The 16,358-nt window shown below is 39.7% G+C and overlaps 1 protein-coding gene across 1 annotated transcript; it reads left to right on the top strand.

Annotated features, from left to right (window-relative positions):
- The first annotated feature begins 127 nt into the window (after positions 1 to 127).
- Positions 128 to 15,727, top strand: LOC128030344 (nuclear receptor subfamily 1 group D member 2). Its single transcript, XM_052617889.1, has 8 exons — positions 128 to 380; positions 9,883 to 10,101; positions 10,198 to 10,286; positions 11,120 to 11,264; positions 11,412 to 11,995; positions 12,957 to 13,142; positions 13,231 to 13,441; positions 14,676 to 15,727. The coding sequence occupies exons 1-8, from the start codon at positions 362 to 364 to the stop codon at positions 14,870 to 14,872; spliced, it is 1,650 nt and encodes a 549-aa protein (XP_052473849.1). The 5' UTR covers positions 128 to 361; the 3' UTR covers positions 14,873 to 15,727.
- Positions 15,728 to 16,358: the final 631 nt, after the last annotated feature.

The following is a 16,358-nucleotide window of genomic DNA, read 5'->3' as shown; positions in this document are numbered from 1 at the left end:
GCGGTTGCGTTCCAGAAAAACATCATGTTCCCAGAAGCGCGCCTCACGTTGCAGCGGTGGGTTCGTGCGCGCGTGTTGAGTTCCGCCTCTGGACGGGTGAAAGCACAGACACATGGATGAAAGTGTGTCACTGGGTTAACAACGTGAGTCGAGCACCAACGGGGCGGGGACACGGACGGAAACACGAACTATAGAACACTGAGTTCTGAGCGCTCGTGCACATCCTGAGAGTTCCATTCCATTGTGAGACGCTCGAGAGCTTTATGGAACGCTGAAGGATCCGAACGCTTACAACTGACACAAAAGGCTGGAATTATTATTATTGTCCACCTGAATTATAAGATATCAAGAGTCTGAAGACATGGCATCAACAAAGCAAGGTAAGACGGGTTTTTTTATTTTATTGCTTATAATTATTTATTTCTTATTCATAATTTTAAGCATAACGTATTTAGTAGGTTATTGTTAGAAACATTACTCATGTTGTGTTAAGAAATTGCAGTGTTATAGGCTACCGCGCTACGGTGATTCTATGAAAAACCTGGAAATATTAGGGAATATGCGTGTGATTTCTACACACAAACATGTTATAGAGATGTTTCTGTAATCACGCTCACATATTTTATCAGTTAAAATAGCAGTATTCAAGCAAAATCCCCATTAACCCTTGATCAGTAATTAAAAATCTTCTTTTCAAATATTTATTTGCATTTGTTGTCGCATTTTTTATGTACATTTAAACCCGACTTTACTGATTTAATGATTTATGTGTACATTTCATTTAATATCATACCTGTTTTCCAATGTTGCTGTTTATGGTGAAAAACACTGAAATTAGCATGTGTGTGTGTGTGTGTGTGTGTGTATATATAGGCATATATATATATATATATATATATATATATATATATATATATATATATATATATATATATATGTATGTATGTATAGACACACACAGACACACTCGAGAGAGAGACCAAACAGGAGTAATGTAATACCTACTTTAGGCTAAATGCATATTAAAGCACTTGTCTGTGGTGTTATCAAATGAAAACATGTTTAAAATGATATGTTATCAGATTGAAATGTTCTAGTTTTTCATCTTGTGGTTTAAAGCACTTTTGACATGCTCTCCGTTGACTCCGCTGCGGCGCAGAGCGCGTCAAACTGTGGATGTGGGTTACGTCACGCGCATTCTGTACTCCGAGTACTAGAATGCTCGCTCTCACATGGCTCTCGTAGCCTAGCCATGTGCACTGTGTGTACTAGGTCAGGGCTCCGCCGCTGATTGGTCGTGACGTGCGCGGCGCATAGTCTCTAATTGGTCGAAGCGTGGCAGTCGCTGGCGCGAGACTCTCTGCAGTACCACGTGAGGACGCAGCAGACAGCTCGTGACCTAAATATTCTTCCCGTACAAAACATGAGAGGTCCACGTGTGGGTGGGTCTGAGAAACTAAGGGCTGTTGGTGGTTAAGTAACCTCCCTTGTCCATTTAAAGAAATTCAGTACATTTTTATTCACTCTGTGAATGCACGGCTCGTTGGTGTAAAATAAATCCATATATATTATGTTCCCGAACAAATTAACTACTAAAAATACCGTACTTGTACATATTTTGCCTGCTTACACTTACAGTTTACACACATCAACAAAAGTGATGGAATGGGTTTTTGTACCACATCTTTTATTGTACATTTGATATACATAATGATTAATATATCCATATACCATGGTAGTGTTACCGTATTAGGTTAGTGTAATTAAATAATCGTGCAGTTTCATTCATTTAAAAAATAGGTCATGAGCTGTTCATAATGAGGAAGTGCATCCAACATGTGCAATGCTGAAGATTCTAATTTCACAGTTTTTAACAATAAAACCTAACTCTTTATGCAAGCATATTTGTGTGACTTCTTCATACCAAGATGACCAGGTCACCTACTGAAATTAGTTTACATAATGCAGTTATCCAATATTTGAATGAAATGCAATGAAGGTCAAATTGTAGCTATCATAGAAGAAGAACAAAAATGGGGTATTTAAATATTTTTACTTTTTGCTGTTTTAATTTATCTTATAAATTGTTTTAATTTATTTTACTTCATCCATTTAAACTGAAATGTGAAATGTTGGCAACTAGGTCAAATAACAAAAGTTTAACAAAGTTTTTTTTTTTATCATCAGTTAATGATTATTTTATTTCTTTATGGATTTTTATTTTATTTTATGGTTGTAGGTAACTGTATTAACCCTGGTTATTGTTAACTATGCAACATTTATTTTGGTAATCTAGACAATGCATATTTGAAATCAAGTTTAGTACTGTACTTGAATGGTCATACTGTAACCCCCACAAACTCCCTCTACCCAGGGTTTACAGGTTCTCTATTGGACTAGATACTTTAAGTGGGACAAGATCCAAGAAAACTCAAATACCCAAAACTCCTTGACTAATAGTTTTATTATTTTACAATCATAATATTAAAACTCAGGGGCAGCAGGTTAATGCAGTCATAACAGGTTGAATTTAGTTAAGAAGCAATGAATGATTTCAAAGATGTTAACTTCCAGCATAATAAAAAGTAACAACCAACAGGATATACGCAGCACAAGATTTCAGTAGTTAGTCAATACATGCATTAAATACATTCACGTGATCACCTCTCACACATAAGTTCATTACACTGCAAAACCTAATAGTCATAAATACCACACCAATAAATGTAAATCAAATATTAAATCACCACAAACTGTCAATCATACTCGTGCTGAATATCTAGCCGTCGTCAACTGTATAGGAGGCGTATGGGAAAGGATAACCTGCCCACCCCCTTACACACGCACTCACTCTACACACAAATAGCGCCGGGGGACCATTAGGTTCATACATACATCAGGGCCTCCCCGGCAAACACAGCAGGAACAGACATTAACATCCAACACAATAATAAAAACAACATGTACTGCTGGCTTTCTTACCCGCTACCGGACGTGGGTTCCGCGTTCAGTGAACTCAACGGCGGCCGCCAAACGTAAACGGGGAAAACCCCAGCAAAATATCCCTCCCGATCGATTCGCACGGGTCGCACAACAATCCTAAACCCACGTCCCGGCACGGCAGCTCTGGCAAGGAACTCAGCAGCAACAAACCAAACAACCCTCCCGCAACAACAAACACATCAGAAATTTATAATGCTTCCCTCTAATTACTAATGCCACACAGGTGTTCCTTTTCCCCAGCGCATCATGAGGAACACAGAGGACGCTCTCAGTATTGCCACTCCCCTTCTTTAGGCATGAGCAGCTTACATCCGCCCCCCCTACTGTAAATGTGTCCGCACATTCCTACTCGAATAGCTCACATTCTATAACGTTGAGGCAACAGGCCCCTCGTGGCCCGAGTTGACCGTCTGGATTCGGGACAGTTGACCGGTAAAGGGTTCAAACAAGAGGGTCTTTCCTCCTGTGGGGTCTGTAATGTTGCTTCCTCAAGGTCCACATTACCAACAGCCTCTCCATCCTTCTGTGTGGGTCCCGGCTGCCCTGTAAGACAACCCCCCAACCAAGGATACACGCACCAATTACTGTTCATGGGATTAACACCAGACTTAGAATGTGAAACCTCTTTTTCTCTCTCCCCTAAGGACAAGGACATTTCAAACTTACATGGGCTTAACATATTGCGGTGCAACACTCTCTCGCCACCATCACCCCTCTCCCTCTTAACCACGTAAACGGGAATATCAAGATTAGGTTGTGATGTAACTATATATACATCCCGTTCCCATTTATCATCCAATTTACCCTGGCCCCTGGCCCTCTTGTTTAATACCATGACTCTCTGGCCCGCCAACAATGGTTCCCCCTTGACCCTACGGTCAAACCCCCTCTTTTGATATGCTTGAGCCTTCTGAACTTGCTTTTTGGCTTGATTATAGGCAGTCACTAGCTTCTCATGGTGGTAGTGCACCCAGCTGCCAACGGTGCCTGAGAATTCACTTCCCCGGCCCAGCATCACATCAACGGGCAATTTCGCATGTCGGCCAAACATTAAAAAATAAGGTGTATATCCGATAGAGGGATGGGGTGAATTGTTGTACGCCTGTACCAACTCCGCCACATGCTGATCCCAGTCCTCCTTCTGGTCATCCCTTAGTGTCCCCAACATACTCAACAATGTCCGATTAAAACGCTCACATTGTCCATTTCCTGCTGGATGATAGGGAGTGGTATGCGACTTATTGATGTTATACAAAGCACATAATTCTTTGATGACTTTTGACTCAAAATTGGGGCCTTGATCGGAATGCAGTTGATCAAACCCCCCAAAGGGCTGTATAAAATGTCCCCACATCACCCTGGCGGTTGTCACTGCTGTTTGGTCCAGAGTTGGCACTGCGACTGCATAGCGAGTAAAGTGATCCATCATTACTAAAATATTGCACATTCCACTGCGTGCAGGCTCCAATGACAGAAAGTCCACCGAAACAATCTGGAGAGGGTATTCGGATCGTATAACGACAAGGGGAGCATTTACTGTATTAACTGGAGTCTTATGGAGGTTGCAGCGGACACATTGGCGGCACCACCGTTCCACTCCTCGCGCCAGACCTGGCCAGAAGAAACGTCGACGGGCCGAGCCCAGAGTCTTTTCCACACCCAGGTGTCCTGCACGGTCATGCACCCATCCCAGAACTTGATTCTGCAGACACTGAGGTACGATTACTTGTTTCCATTTATCAAATGTCTTTGGGTCACATACCTCCCTGCACAGCAATCCTTGATCCACGCAGAGACGGGTCCACTGTCGTAGCAGCACTTGGGTAGGCCGGTCTTCCGCTGCTCGCTCTTTTGGAACAGGCCCTCTTCCTCTGTCCATATAGACCCACAGTCGTGACACCACTGGACAATCCCGCTGTGCCCTCACCCACTCGACCAGCAGGCTGGGGCCAACTCGATCTTTATTCATTTCTGCCCCTGCATCCATCCTTCGACCCTCCTCCGATATGACCTCTTCAACCACCGGAACAAAAGCCTGGACACAGGCATGGACCACTGCAGATGCTACATAGCCACCCTCACCACATGGGGCACTCCCATCCTCTATAGTCCTGGCAGAGGTCTCATTCACAGGCCACCTGGAGAGGGCATCAGCATTTCCATTAGTCCGCCCCGGTCTGTATCGCACTTCAAACTGAAATCCTGCAAGCTGAGCCGCCCATCGCTGTTCCACTGCACCCAGATTTGCCGTATTCAGGTGAGCTAATGGATTGTTATCTGTGAAAACAGTAAAGGGAGACACAGCAAGATATTCCCGGAACTTTTCCACTATAGCCCATTTCAACGCCAGCAGTTCTAGTTTGAACGAGCTGTAGTTTTTATCATTTCTTTCTGCTGGACGAAGGCTTCGGCTTGCATAGGAAATCACCCTCTCCTTTCCATCTTGCACCTGTGCCAGCACTGCCCCCAAGCCTGTCTGACTGGCGTCAGTGTACAACAGAAATGGCAACTGAAAGTCTGCATAAGCCAGTATGGGTGCTTGTAGGAGATTCTCCTTTAATTTTTTAAATGCCATGTCCTGTGCCTCTCCCCATACCCAGCAGTCTTGTTTACCTCTGGCCGGTCGGGTGCGTCGTTTTGATGTCCCCCACATCATAGAGTTCAGGGGTGCTGCAATTTGGGCAAAGTTATTAACAAAACGTCTATAGTAACCAGCTAAGCCCAGGAAAGCCCGCAGCTGGGTGATATTCTGCGGAGTTGACCAAGTCTCCACTGCTCGCAATTTCTCTGGGTCTGGTGACACCCCTCCTTCTGCAATCACATGGCCTAGATAATGGACTTCATTCTGGAAGAGAAAACACTTAGCAGGTTTCACTTTCAAGCCAAAGTTCTCCAAGCGGCTGAAAACCAAGTCCAGGTGGGCAATGTGGGCCTCAAAAGAAGGGGAGAAGACAATTATATCATCTAAATAGAGCAACAAGGTTTCAAAATTTTGGTCACCTAAGCAACTTTCAACCAGTCTCTGAAATGTTCCTGGAGCATTGCACAACCCCATCGGCATCCGATTAAATTCATATAGCCCCATGGGGGTCACAAAGGCGGTCTTCTCCTTGTCCGCTGGATGCACCCCCACCTGCCAGTACCCATGCGCTAGATCTAATGTTGAAAAAACTCTAGATTTCTTCAATGAAGCCAATGATTCTTCAATTCTGGGGAGAGGGTAAGAATCTTTATGGGTAACACCATTCAATCTCCTGTAGTCTACACAGAAACGAAGGGTGCCGTCCTTCTTTCTGACGAGCACTACAGGCGCTGCCCAGGGGCTATAGCTCTCTCTAATAATATCATTTTCAAGCATATTACTCAAAAGCCCCCTCATTTCCTGATACAACTTTGGTGGAATTCTATTATACCGTTCTCTAATTGGGGCTGCATCGCCTGTTGGTATCACATGCAACACCCTATCCGTGTACCCATAATCCTCATCATGTTCTGAGAAGACCTTTTGATGCTTAGATAATAATTTAGCAATCCTCTCTTGTTGTTCAGTACTAAATTGTAGTGGGTCTAAAGGAACAGTCACCGGCCGCAACACCTGTTCTTGTTCTACATCCTGCACCGTATTCTGCCTCACCCCCACTTCCACGGTCTCATCATCCAATGGTCTTAGCACTACATCTCCTTGCTGCCTTGGACACAACTCAACATCAAAAATCTGCCCTATTCGACAGCGCTGAAAAAGAGTCACTGGAACTGGAGAAAGATTTAGAATTCGGACCATAACTCTTCCCTTTGAAACTGTGCTCAGTGATCTAGCTACCAACAGCTGGCCCGGCAATGCATCTTTACAAGGTTCTACTAAGCCCACATAATCCTTCCTGTCAGGTCGTAGACGTGCACATGCTTCTATCACCACCTCTGACTGTGCTGGAATAGTCTTTCGTCTTCCCTGCGGCCAGTAAATTGAACTTATCTGTCCTACCTCATCACCAAAATTTAACAGGTCTTCACAAACCGAAAACATCTGATGCCACACCTTAACCTGCACTTCACCTTCTCCTACACAACTATCCCCAGTCTGTGTCATCAGAAAGTCTCTACACTCTTTAATCACATTCATGCCAATTAGTCCTGGGTACAAAGATCCCTTTGAGTCTTTAACAATCAGCACTCCCCTTTTTGGTATAACTTTCCCACATATATTCAAGTCCACCTCAATATATCCTATATATGGAATCATTAACCCATTAGCAGCTACCAAATTGAACTTTTGTATTGGTGGGTATACTGTTGGTCCGCTAGTCACAAAATATTTTTTAAAATAGCTTTCGGTTAATGTGGTTACTTGTGACCCCGTATCAATTAAACAGGGTGTTTTAACCCCCTGTATCACCACCTCCACCACTGGGCATTGTCCTATTAAATTATCTTTCTTTTCCGATTGGCCACTACCCAATGTACCCACTGATCGGGCCTGTACAGTGGGTTCTAAAAGTTTAAAGGCCCCTGTCCTCCCTCTACAGCCGCACACCGTCTTTCAATATGCCCAGCTTGTTTGCACCGTCTGCAAATAGGTCTTCCCTGCTGGTCAAATTGATCTGAGCTTCTTCGACCCCTCCTTAACTCATACCTAGGTCTTGCATTCTCACTACTAGGCAATAAGTGCTGTACTCCTTCACGAACTTCTTTAATCATTCCAGCAACCATTTCCTTTATTTCTCCTTTCAACTGCAACACAACTTCTTGTTTAATCTCCTCAACCAATTTTGTTGCATCTGGGGCTGGCTTCAACTGGACTGTTGCAGCTACTGCTTGCCTTACCTCCCCAAACTCCTCTGCTCGTAGAATTGCTTCTTTTTTTACTTCTATAAAAGAACTATCAGGGGCTCCTCTAACCATACCCCGAAGTTCCCTACGCAATCCTGCATCACAAAGACCCAAAATAAATTGGTCACGTAAAACATTACCCATAATGGTACCATCACCCCGATTATCCAAACGATTACTCAATTCTTGCAGTGCCAAGGCAAACTGCCTGACATTTTCATCTGTCCTTTGTTTACGAGTAAAGAATTGGGCACGAAGGGTTGCAAGGGGGACCGTATCTCCATAAATGCTTTTCAAAAATGACAATATCTGTTCAGCTGTCATGCGCTGTGCTGATGGTAACGCTAACACTTCCCTTTTTGCTTCCCCATCAAGATTACTTATTACAGCAGATACTTTTTGCACTTCTGAAAAAGGGTAAATATTGAACATTGATGTCTGCATATTATACCAATCCTGAAAATTATTTCCCTGCGGCATTTGATCTCCATTAAACTTTTGACACCAGGGTGACCCCATCATTAATGGAAACATCACCATATTTGCATTTGTTGCTTGATTCTGAGCCATATCAGGTGCACCATCTACTCTCTGCTGCGCCCCACTAGATGTAGAAGGTAGCTCTACTGCTGGTTGTGTAGTTGACATTCTCCTGGTTCTTGCCCACAGTCCAAGTCTGCCAAGACTACGCCAAGTTGTAACCCCCACAAACTCCCTCTACCCAGGGTTTACAGGTTCTCTATTGGACTAGATACTTTAAGTGGGACAAGATCCAAGAAAACTCAAATACCCAAAACTCCTTGACTAATAGTTTTATTATTTTACAATCATAATATTAAAACTCAGGGGCAGCAGGTTAATGCAGTCATAACAGGTTGAATTTAGTTAAGAAGCAATGAATGATTTCAAAGATGTTAACTTCCAGCATAATAAAAAGTAACAACCAACAGGATATACGCAGCACAAGATTTCAGTAGTTAGTCAATACATGCATTAAATACATTCACGTGATCACCTCTCACACATAAGTTCATTACACTGCAAAACCTAATAGTCATAAATACCACACCAATAAATGTAAATCAAATATTAAATCACCACAAACTGTCAATCATACTCGTGCTGAATATCTAGCCGTCGTCAACTGTATAGGAGGCGTATGGGAAAGGATAACCTGCCCACCCCCTTACACACGCACTCACTCTACACACAAATAGCGCCGGGGGACCATTAGGTTCATACATACATCAGGGCCTCCCCGGCAAACACAGCAGGAACAGACATTAACATCCAACACAATAATAAAAACAACATGTACTGCTGGCTTTCTTACCCGCTACCGGACGTGGGTTCCGCGTTCAGTGAACTCAACGGCGGCCGCCAAACGTAAACGGGGAAAACCCCAGCAAAATATCCCTCCCGATCGATTCGCACGGGTCGCACAACAATCCTAAACCCACGTCCCGGCACGGCAGCTCTGGCAAGGAACTCAGCAGCAACAAACCAAACAACCCTCCCGCAACAACAAACACATCAGAAATTTATAATGCTTCCCTCTAATTACTAATGCCACACAGGTGTTCCTTTTCCCCAGCGCATCATGAGGAACACAGAGGACGCTCTCAGTATTGCCACTCCCCTTCTTTAGGCATGAGCAGCTTACAATACTCTTGTAAATTTCATTTTTTCAGTGTATATTCAATAAAAGTTCCCTCTTTTCCTTATTTTAGTGCATCAACTTAGTAAAATGAGAAATTATGGCAACTAGGTTAAATAAAATTTATTTTTAATTATTTTATTATTATTTTTGATTTTTTTATTATTTAATTTTATTTCAGTTAAGACTTATTTATTTCAAGTAACAATACATTTTTATATATGGTTTTAGTTAACTAGCCTATATTAACTTTTTAATTGTTACCAAAAAATGTATTCCATAAAATGCATATTCGAAACCAAGTTCAGTGATGTGCATAGGTGGTCATACTCTTGTCAATAAAATATTTTTCAATGCGCATTTTTATAATGTTCCCTCTTTTTCTCATATTCAAGGAGGCGTGATAGCCTACGTCTGTTCCTCAAGCTCCGCCCCCAGCCCTGACTCCTGCATGAGTGACAGCTCTAACAGCCGCTCCCCATCATCCTCGCCGCCTCTGCCCTCTAAACCGAGCCGTCTGACAGACCTGCCCACCGCTGGACTGCTCTTGAAACACACTCACCCACGCGGACACGCTTCTGACAAGACCCTCTCTTCCAAGAGCTCCATCACCAGTGAGTAAACGCTGAATAAGCTTGTATGTGATTCAGCTGTCTAAAATTGGCAGGATTTGTCCACTGGGCATGACTAACTCTTACATGATTTTCCAGAGCTCAACGGGATGGTGCTGCTGTGTAAAGTGTGTGGAGACATCGCCTCGGGCTTCCACTACGGTGTTCATGCCTGTGAAGGCTGCAAGGTGAGGAAACACTTCTTTCAGGATCATCTAACATTCTGGGTCTGTGCCCAAACCTAGTATTGTACAGGTTAGGCAGCATTTTAAGACACCATTGGCACACTGTAGAACCTTTTAGCCAAATTCTACAGCTTTGCATGTATATACTTTAATCAAGACAAAAATTTATTTACTTTGCAGAGAATGCAATGCCAAAAGGCAAAATGTTTCAACTTTATTTGTGCATGCAATATATATATATATATATATATAGTTTGCATTCTAAGTTGATCTCTTCAGTCATTAGCATTTGGAACAGAACTGTTGTATTTCAAGATATGATATTATTACTATTAATATTATTATTTTAATATTAATTTATTTTGTGTTGTTGTTGTCGGTGTTGTTTTTGGTATAATTAAGATACTGTTAGAGTTTTAATTAATATTTGAATACTATTATACATTTTATTAATATTTTCAACCAGGTTTTATTTTGATCATCTCCGTTTTAATTTAAATTCTAGTTAAAAGTTTTATTAATTTTGTAAATTAGTAATTAAGTTAACTAAAATAACCCTGCTAACAAACAATTCCATTATTTCCAAAATAAAGAAAAATATAAATATAAAATTGAACACTTAATTTAAATTTAAATGTAAAAAAACAAACAAAAAAAAAAAAAACATAATAAATTGACTATTAATTGAAAATGAAATATAAATAAAAATAAAGCTATATAAAAAATTAAAAAAAAAATAATTATAATAAAAGCTAATTCAAAATATTATGTTATATAAATATATATGTGTGTGTGTGTTTGTGTGTATAAACACTGTTATTTTGTATTTTTTACAGGGCTTCTTCAGAAGAAGCATCCAGCAGAATATTCAGTATAAGAAATGCCTGAAGACAGAAAGCTGCACTATAGTGAGGATAAACCGCAACCGCTGCCAGCAGTGTCGCTTCAGGAAGTGTTTATCTGTCGGGATGTCCCGAGACGGTGAGTTACAAGCCATATCCTTCTTCCTTATGACCTCAAGCTTTTCTGATATTGACATACAGACTTGTTGCACAACTACATTTTTTAGTCTAACAGAAAGCAGAAGAACTAAATGCAATGAATCTTAACAAGCAATCTCTTTTTCAGCTGTGCGTTTCGGACGCATCCCGAAGCGGGAGAAGCAGCGGATGCTTTTGGAGATGCAGACAGCTATGAATAACATGATGAACAACAGTCAGCTGCAGCAGATGCTTCACGGCGCACAGACCGTCCCGTGTGCCATCGAGAGCAGCCAGAGCGAGTCCAGCTCCTCCTTGCCCTCGCCGCCGGATTCGCCACGCTCCTCCTCGGATCTCTCCCGGGACTCAGAGTCAGTCACTCCCATGGACACGGCGTCGTCCTGTTCGTCCGACTGCGGGGAGGAAGAGACGCCGAGCACTGGACCCGCTCCCCGCGAGGACCTGTTTTCATACAGCTCGCCCCACGGAGGGTCCTTATCTCCGGCCAGCTCCGAAACGCTCAGCAGCAACAGCAAGGAGGACGAGGAGCCGCGGGAGGAATGCTGGAACCGCTGGAACGAGAGTGGGACCGTGCAAACCACCGCTGGACCTTACAGAGAACATGTGACTGGGTACCACGAGACCCAGCAGTGCAGTCGAAGCTCAGAAAACATGCCTTACCACAGAAACAACATGAACCAAGGCCAGACTGGAGCAAACAGAGGACATCTGGTTAGTGACCTTCTGTTATTGTTGTTTTCTGACTTAAAGCTGAAATATTAGATGAAAAACTTTTAAATAACAATAAAATATTTGTCTTGGGAACTAAGTAGAAAAATAATTATACCTAAAATTAAATGCAAATATTAAAGAGGAAAAAAAAAAAACACAAGCATTCCAATTAAAAATGAACAAATCTAAAAGATAATTATTGAAAATATTGTTGAAATATTACAAATATTACCAATATAATTATTTAAAAAAGTATAAAATAATCTCAATAATTATAAATGAATATTTATATTATTAAAACCATATGATTATTGTTTCTAAGTTCTTTAAAAAAAAATTTGTAATGTATTATTTTTAATTATTTATTTTTCTAAATTATAAATACATTTATAGACAATTTCTCTGGCTGCATCAACCATTGTGGATGCATTGCAAAGCTAACAATTTAAGCAAGGCACACAAAAATGTATAATAGTTTATTTATAAACATATTTGACTATATTAAATACATTTTAATACATTTAATTTAAAGACTTTAATACATTTAATTTAAATAAATCTTACAAAATAATTGTATTATGTTACTTTTTATGAATTTATATTATTTAATGTAAATAATATAACTTTAATACATTTAATTTAAATAAATCTTACAAAATAATTGTATTATGTTACTTTTTATGAATTTATATTATTTAATGTAAAGGATTTATTTAAAAATTATTGTTAATAATTTATATAATTTCTACTTGATTTTTATTTTAAATCATGAAAATATTTAGTGCATTTAGCTCTGCAAATAATGCATTCCATACTGTCCTAGAATTTGAATTCAACTTTGAATTTGTCCCAAAAAATGTATCTTTTGTTCCATTTGTTCAACAGCCATTGTGTCGGAGCAGAGCTCTTTTAGCACTAAAGCGTATCTGGTGTAATGTGACTTCTGTTGGTCTTCTCTCAGGTGTGTCCCATGAGTGTTTCCCCCTTCGTGGACCCCTCCAAGCCTGGTCATGAAATTTGGGAGGACTTTTCCAGGAGCTTCATCCCTGCTGTACGAGAAGTGGTGGAATTTGCCAAGCGGATCCCGGGCTTCCAGGACCTTTCCCAACACGACCAGGTCAACCTCCTCAAGGCAGGAACCTTCGAGGTAAAGCAAAACAAGAGTCCCGATGCATTTCAGACAGCGGAAGCATCCATCAGAGCCCTGACGCTCTCCTCTGTTTCCCTGCACACAGGTGCTGATGGTGCGCTTCGTGTCGTTGTTCGATGTGAAAGAGCGGACGGTGACCTTCCTGAGCGGGAGGAAGTTCGGCGTGGACCTGCTGCGCTCCATGGGTGCCGGAGAGCTGCTCAACTGCATGTTTGAGTTCAGCGAGAAGCTCAGCGCCCTGCAGCTCAACGAGGAAGAGATGAGTCTCTTCTCCGCTGTGGTGCTGGTCTCTGCAGGTGAGCCCTTCAAAAACATAGCAATGCATCTTTTCATGCAATAAAGCACAAACTTAACATAAAATGGAAATGGAAAAGCTAATTCAAAATATTAATAAAAACTATAATAGTATACAATTAATAAAAAAAATAAAATAGAAGATACTGTTACCCAGCGGGTCGTCCTGTTGCCTACTGCCTTCATAGGAAGCTGCCTTCTAAGGCGGCATCAGAACTGAACACAGTTAACCAATTACTAACTGTTTGGAACATAATGAGCAGCAAGATATTCAATTTAGCACTTTTCATGTAAAACTATATTATCACTAGTGCTGTCAAACGATTAATCGCATCCAAAATAAAGGTTTTTGTTTACATAATATATGCATGTGAACTATGTATATTTGTTTTGTATATATAAATACACTCATATATTTTGGAAATATTTACATATACAATATATACATTTCTATATTTATATTTTATATTTATATTAAATATAAATATATTTAATATAAATAACAGTTTTCTTGCATGTGTTTGTATTTCTAAACACATAATAAATATATACAGCACAAACACATATACTATGTAAAAACCTTTATTTTGGATGCGATTAATCATTTGACAGCACTAATTGTTACTAATTACCCATTTTTAGTAATATTATTCAGTGGCTATTTAGAATGTTATTTATTATTATATAGTAAGAATATATATATATATATATATATATATATATATATATATATATATATATATATATATATATATATATATATATATATATATATATATATATATATATATATATATATATATGACCCTGGAGCACAAAAGCAGTCTCTGGGGTATAGATGTAGCAATAGCCAAAAAAAACATTGTTTGGGTCAAATTGATCTATTTCTCTTTTATGCCAAAAATCATTAGGATATTAAGTAAAGATCATGTTCCATGAAGATATTTTGTAAATTTCCGACCATAAATATATTAAAACTTAATTTTTGATCAGTAATATGCATTGCTAAGAATGCATTTGCACAACTTCAAAGGTGATTTTCTCAGTATTTTAATTTGTTTGCACACTCAGATTCCTCATTTTCAATTAGTTGTATCTCAGCCAAATAGTGTCCGATTCTAATAAACCATGCGTCAATGGAAAGCTTATTTATTCAACTAAATCTCGAGTTCAAATTCAAACTGGTTTTGTGGTCCAGGGTAATATATAATTTAACAATTCTGCATGTTTCCACAGACCGATCGGCCATCGAGGATGTAAACGGTGTGGAGGCCCTGCAGGAGACCCTGATCAGAGCTCTGAGGAACCTGATCATGAAAAACCACTCGAACGAAGCCGCCGTCTTCACCAAGCTGCTCCTGAAGCTTCCCGAGCTGCGCTCGCTCAATAACATGCACTCCGAGGAGCTGCTCGCCTTCAAAATCCAACCTTAAACCAACCTGGGCTGTTCATTTCACTCTTGAATGTATCTAACAGGCTTTTTTTTTACTGTTTAGTGAGAAAAGACTCATTCGGAATCATTCAGGTTTAAAGCTATGTTAGTATCATGGTGATTTGCCCATAACGCACAAGCAAAGGTTGGGTTTGTAAAACACTTCCTCATCATTTCATTATGTGCAATAGCTGCTAACGCATGGCTATTCGTATAAGAGCAGCTTTATGTCATATCTTGTCCCAAAAGATTATGTGTTGTATATATAAATATATATATGATGTATTTTTTTCTCCTTGAATGTATGTCTGTCGCTAGCAGCATGTTAGCATCATTTGAACCTGTATAACAGGAGCGATGCTTTTGCACGAGGTGTCCCCGACACCATAATAACAGTGCACAGATGGAAAATATCCGTCTGTCCAGCTGCCATTTATGAGCGGAGTCACTTTAAACTGTGTTTTTCATACAGAGAGGTGTTTAAGTCTTCCATTACACAGCGGGAAATGTGTATACGGAACAAAACTATGAAAGAGATGGAGTTTTATTTATGGACATTTGTACAGATTGCCTTACAGATGACACTTTTTCGCCACAATTCTAGACACGGGGATCATTTTGTTATTCGAAAACGATGTTACAATCCCAGTTATCAGTGGTTTACTCTATGCATTTGAAAAACAGCTTGATGATATGGACATTTCTCAGCCTGTAAATGACAGGAAATGACGTACGACTCTTTTGATGCAGCTCTGGTGTGTCCATGTTTTTGTTTCTTTATAAAAACAGTGCAGTATGTATAGTTGTGTATATACCGTTGTAAGGAAAATCTAATAAATATTTACTTGTGATTTACCGTCATGCCTATTTTTTGCACTTCATGTCTTTATGCACTAGAGGTCGCTGATGAGCTGTGTATGGATTGACATACTAGCCTATAAAATAAATATGCAATGATAAACGTCTAAAACAGGTCACAGTGAGTTTACTACATTAGTTAACGTGAACTAACAATGACCAACAATACTTTTACTGCATATAATACATTTTTAATGCTTTTGCCATTAATAAATGCACTGAATAAACAATGAAAAAAATGAATTTTTATTAACTAGCATTACCAAAGATTAATAAATGCCAATAATAAAAGTGTATTGCTGTTGTGTATATTGTCTAAGATTAATAAATAAACAATATTGTGGTCATTGTTAGGAAATGCATTAAATGATGTTAACAAAGAGACATTAATGTAAAATGTTTCCAAAAAAAAACAAACATATTTTAATCACAAATTGTGTAGTCTTACATTTGATCAGTGTCATAGAAATAGCACAGATTCTGCAGAATATTAAATATTTCTCTCAATTCTATAAGCTTTCTGAACTATTATTTATTTAAGAGAAAAATCACAGATTTTCTATGTGCTCTCTGTCTTTTGGATCCCATTGAACCTGTATAAAATATAGAAAGACAAACAATGTCATTAC

The sequence above is a fragment of the Carassius gibelio genome, chromosome A16 (genome assembly GCF_023724105.1).
Source record: "Carassius gibelio isolate Cgi1373 ecotype wild population from Czech Republic chromosome A16, carGib1.2-hapl.c, whole genome shotgun sequence".
NCBI classification, from domain to species: domain Eukaryota; kingdom Metazoa; phylum Chordata; class Actinopteri; order Cypriniformes; family Cyprinidae; genus Carassius; species Carassius gibelio.
Note: the sequence above shows the minus strand (reverse complement) of the source record. Positions and strands in the feature narration are given on the sequence as shown.

Coding starts and splice junctions, on each gene's coding strand:
- LOC128030344 (XM_052617889.1), top strand. Junction 10,287..11,119: donor ATGCCTGTGAAGGCTGCAAG/GTGAGGAAACAC, acceptor TATTTTTTACAG/GGCTTCTTCAGAAGAAGCAT. Junction 13,143..13,230: donor TCAAGGCAGGAACCTTCGAG/GTAAAGCAAAAC, acceptor CCCTGCACACAG/GTGCTGATGGTGCGCTTCGT.